This window comes from Terrapene carolina, unplaced genomic scaffold (assembly GCF_002925995.2).
Source record: "Terrapene carolina triunguis isolate 2854851 unplaced genomic scaffold, T_m_triunguis-2.0 Scaffold30363, whole genome shotgun sequence".
Lineage (NCBI taxonomy): Eukaryota > Metazoa > Chordata > Testudines > Emydidae > Terrapene > Terrapene triunguis.
The window spans coordinates 2,493-7,666 of NW_020694714.1; the positions used below are offsets into that span (position 1 = coordinate 2,493).

Consider the following 5,174-nt stretch of genomic DNA (forward strand, 5'->3'; position numbering starts at 1 on the left):
CCCACGAGTCCCAGTGGCATCAACGCGGCTGGCTGGCGGCGCCGCTGCTGAGACAGTCCCAGCATGAAGGAGGCTGCTGGTCCCAGGCCCTGGCTGCACCCCGCTGTCACCATCCAGGGGGCTCCAAAGCCAAAGGGGGTGGGGGGATGGGGAGACCCCGCTTGGTTCTCTCCCTGCAAAGCCAGCCCCACCCAGCACGTGGGGCTCAGATGTTGGCTTGGTGGGAACCGTCCGACGGCTCCCAGATCTGTGAGCTCAGCCAAGCTGAACCTGCTGCTCTCCGGATCCCCAGGCCCAGCAGGACGGGGATCTTGTTGCTCATCAGAACCCAGCTGGGCAGATCGTCAGGCCCAACAGGACAGGGATCTCTCTGCTCACCAGATCCCAGACAGGCAGATCCCCAGGCCCAGCAGCACGGGGATCTCTCTGCTCACGCGATGCCAGCCAGGCAGATCCCTGGGCCGAGCAGGGCAGGGATCTCTCTGCTCACCAGATCCCAGCTGGGAAGATCCCCGGGCCGAGCAGGGCAGGGATCTCTCTGCTCACGAGATCCCAGCTGGGAAGATCTCCAGACCCAGCAGGACAGGGATCTCTGCTCACCCGATACCAGCCGGGCAGTTCCCCGGGCCCAGCAGGACAGGGATCTCTCTGCTCACGGGATCCCAGCTGGGCAGATCCCCAGGCCCTGCAGGACAGGGATCTCTCTGCTCACTGGATCCCAGCCGGGCAGATCCCCGGGCCCAGCAGAACAGGGATCTCTCTGCTCACTGGATCCCAGCCGGGCAGATCCCCGGGCCCAGCAGGACAGTCAGTGTTGGCTTTGTCCACGTCACCTGCCCAGGCAGCAGCTGTTCAAGGTCCGTGCCCCGCTCGGGGGCACCACTCATATGGGCCTGGCGCCCTCATTGTGGCAACTGCCCCTCCACCCGCCGGCGAAGTCCCCAGGCTCCGGCCTGTCTGAGGGGGGTGGGGGGCTGCAGTAGAGGAGTCTGTCCAGGGCGCCGGTGGCGGGGGGGTGCCCGTTGAGGAGTAGCGCCTGCCGCACCAGGGCCGCCATCTCCTCGTGCCTCTCGCTCTCCCAGTCGGCGGGCGCCTCCTGCTGGCAGCCGGTGGTGCCAGGCTCAGGGCCCAGGTCCTGGCCACCGCTGCTGTGGGCCCGGCACTTGAGGCGCAGCTTGTGGGGCAGGGCGGCCAGCTTGACGTCCGGGGAGGGCGGGTAGGGGGCAGGCGGGCACCCCCAGCCGGGCTCCTCCCCACTCTCCTCGCTGGAGTAACCCGCGAAGGGGGAACTCGGCTCGACCGCCATCTCCATGGGCTCCGGCCTGGCCTCCCGCGCCTCCTCCTCCCCAAGGAAGCCAGCAGGGGCGCCGTAGCCCTCAGCCCGTGGGCAGCCATATGCCTCGGGGGGGCCCTGCAGCTCCCCCTGCTGGCAATAGGCCTCACAGTCGCCATGGCGACCGCCGGGAATCTGCTGGGCATAGCTCCCCAGGGCCTTCTCCTCTTCTTCGTCCTCCGCCCCGTCCCCGCGCCCCGGCGCCTCCCAGGCTCGGGGCGGCTCCACCGTGGTGAAGCCGTTGGCGCTGAAGAGGATGACGCCCCGGGAGGCCGGGGCCTGGGGGTCGGGGGGACGCAGCGCCACGTCGTCCCCCCGGGCCCTGCTCACGGCCTCCGCCTCCCCCGGCGTCCGCGGCAGCGGGCTGTCCCGGGAGGAGACGTCAGACATGTCGGAGAGGGAGCCCCGCGGCGAGTATTTGGCCCCAGCGGCATCCCGGCCGGACTGCTCCGTCTCGGACGAGTCCTCCGAGTGCTGGGCCCGGGAGGAGGCGCTGGAGTAGCCGCTGCTGGCGGCGCTGAGATGCTGGCTCTTCTCCACGAAGGCGGCGGTGCTGATGAGCCCGAAGCGCAGTTTGAGCTGGAGCAGCTCCGTCTTGAGGCGCAGGTTCTCCTCGTTGAGCGCCAGCACCCGGCTCTCCAGCACCAGGTCGTTGAAGCGCCGCTTCTCCCGCGAGCGCTTGGCCGCCTCGTTGTTCTTCCGGCGCTTCTCCCAGTAGCTGGCGTCCTTCTTCTCGTCCGAGATGAACTCCCGCTTGCGCCGGCAGCTGGCGCTGGCTTTGCCCTTCAGCACCCGGGCCCGCTGCATCACGCCCTCCGGGGGGGGCCCCCCTGCCACGCACTGGCCAGGCGAGCTGAGACCCTCCATCACGGGGCCAGCAATAGAACCCAGGTCACCCCGGCTCTGACCCTCGATATTCCTTCGGTGGCCTCAGAGAGCCCAGGACGGTCGCCGGGGAAGGGTCGGGACGTTGAGGTTAGAGATGGCTCAAGAACTCACCCGTGGGTCTCTGCCACGGGGATAACGTGCCCCAGATCTCTGCCACGGGGATGGCACACCCCAGATCTCTGCCACGGGGCTATGGGTCCACAGACGTCTGCCACCGGGACACTGCGCCCTAGATCTCTGCTACAGGGATAATGCCCCCCGGATCTCTGCCACTGGAACGGACAATTCTCGCTAGCTCCTCAGCCCAAGCAGTTAACAAGCGGGGTAACCGGGCAAGCTACTGCCGTGAGTGGCCCTCCAGCTGCGACCAACAAGCCACGATGGGCACCCTCGGGCGCCGGCGGGTACATTGGGCACCTGTGGATCATCTTCCGGGCGCCTGGAGGAGCTGCCGTTCCGCTAGGAGCTGTGGGATTCCGGCGGGCAGCTCAGGCTCGGCTGGGTCCGTTCCGTGCCTGCCGGGCGCGCCGGGAAGCTCTGGTGCCCGTGTCCCGCTCCGGGAGGCTGGCTGCGGAGACGCGGCTGGGCTGCGGGCGCTGCGGGATGTGAGGCGGGCGGGGGGCGGGAGCCGTGTCAGGTCCGGGAGGAGGAGGAGGGAACACCTAGGAGGAAGGACACGGAGGGCGGTTGGACCGGGGCCCAGCACGTCACACCCCTCTCTGCCGCTTACATAAGCCACAGGCGAGCAGGTCTGGGCAGGGCGGGAGAGGCCTCGGGCCCAGCGGGCAGCACGCCCCACATTCCGCCCCACTACGGCGACGCGTGTGCCACGGCCTGCCGGGTACCCGGGCTGCCCCGGCTACACACAGCGCACCATGCACACACCACACAGTTACAGACACCACACAGCTACAGACACCGCGCACCAGGCACACACCACACAGCTTTAGACACCACACACACACACTACACACCGCGTACCAGGCACACACACACCACACAGCTATAGACACCACATAGCAACAGACACCAAACACACACTACACACCGCGCACCAGGCACACACACACCACACAGCTATAGACACCACACACACACTACACACCGTGCACCAGGCACACACCACACAGCTACAGACACCACACACACATTACACACTGCGAACCATGCACACACACTACACATACACACTACACCGCACACCACACAGCTACACACTGCACCAACAACCACCACACACCACACAGATACACACTAAGCACCACGCGCACACACAACACACAAACACACACACTACACAGCTACACACCACGTACACACACACTACACACCGTGCACACACTATACACCGCGTGCACACACATTACACACCACACAGCTACACACCGTGCACACACACTACACACCACACACACACTGCACACCACACACACACTGCACACCACACAGCTACACTTTGCACACCACACACACACATACTGCACACCTCACCACACAGCTACACACCGTAGTCTGTAGTGTGTGTGTGTGGTGTGCACTATGTGTTTGCAGTGTGTAGTGTGTGTGTGTGGTGTGCACTGTGTGTGTATGCAGTGTTTGTGCATGGTGTATAGTGTGTGTGTGTGTAGACACACACTATACACCATGCACACACACTACACACTGCATACACACACAGTGCACACCACACACACACACATACTACAGACACTACACACCACACCAGCACACACCGCACACCACACAGCTACACACAGTGCATTGCGTGCACACACACTACACACTGCACACCACACACACATCACACGCTGCACACATACACCATGCACGCACACACTGCACTCTACACAATTACACACTGCACCCCAGACACTGCACAATACACACTGAACACCGTGTACATATCACACAGCTGACACTATACTGCACACACACACACCAAACACTGCACACTACACAATTACACACTGTGCCCCACACAGACCTGACACAAACACTGCCCAACACCCACACTGTACCATACACACGGCACACACTATACAACTACACACAGCACCACACACCCACACTACAGACTGCACACTTACCATTACACACACCCCAGAGACATCACACACACACACATTGCACACCATGCACGCATCACACACTGCACAACACAATTACACCTTGCCCCCCCAGACACCACACACAGCCCAACACACACACTACACAATACACACCATACAGCTAGCACCACAGTACCCACCAACCATCAGACACGGCACCCCCACCACGCACCCCCACCACGGTACCCCATGCACACAACATCACCCAGTGCAACACACACACACCACACCCCCACCTTGCCAGCGCCCCTGCTTTGACTGTCAGGGCGGCTGTAGTGTGGCACGTACGGGCAGTGGCAGGGCAATCGGCCTGGGCGCGTCCACCCTGGGCAGAGGGGAGCGCAGAAAGCCAGACGAAAAGAGAGAGACGGCTTCCCACTCTCCTTCCTCCCCCGGCCTGGCTCTTTCCCGGAAGGAGGCCAGTGGGGCTGGAGCGGGGAGGTGGGTTGCATAAGGCAGGACGCCCAGTGGGTCACAAGAGCCCGTTGTGCAACTGACCCAGTCCCGGGGAGGACTGTTTCCACGCCCTCGCGTCGAGCCAGGGAGCGTGTGCGGAGCTGCACGCTCGGCCTGGACGCCCCCTCCCGCCCGCGCGCGCTGGGCCGGCAGATGTGAGCACTAGGAATATAGGTCAGTAAACATTGAATATTTATCAGCCCAGGCAGTCAAAACAGGTCCGCTGCTGGCATATTGCACAACGCTGCTGCTAAGGCCCGGGCGCAGCGCCAGCAACCTACTAGCCTAGAAAGAGGTTCTGTGCGAAAGCCAGAGGAACAATGGGGCTACGGGGCTATGGGGCAGGGAGGAGAGGGGGGGATTGGAAGCAGCAAAGGGGCCTGGGCGGC

The 5,174-nt window shown here is 63.7% G+C and overlaps 1 protein-coding gene across 2 annotated transcripts; it reads right to left on the reverse strand.

Annotated features, from left to right (window-relative positions):
• Positions 1 to 351: 351 nt before the first annotated feature.
• Positions 352 to 4,809, reverse strand: LOC112122050. Of its 2 annotated transcripts, none has more exons than XM_024220905.2 (2): positions 4,618 to 4,809; positions 352 to 2,883 (listed from the first exon to the last, which is right to left on the reverse strand). In XM_024220905.2, exon 2 carries the CDS (start codon positions 2,198 to 2,200, stop codon positions 884 to 886), a length of 1,317 nt encoding a protein of 438 aa, XP_024076673.2. In that variant the 5' UTR covers positions 2,201 to 2,883; positions 4,618 to 4,809; the 3' UTR covers positions 352 to 883. The 2 variants fall into 2 exon arrangements, with proteins under 2 accessions (XP_024076673.2, XP_024076672.2); XM_024220904.2 differs by having other exon boundaries at positions 4,566 to 4,809.
• Positions 4,810 to 5,174: the final 365 nt, after the last annotated feature.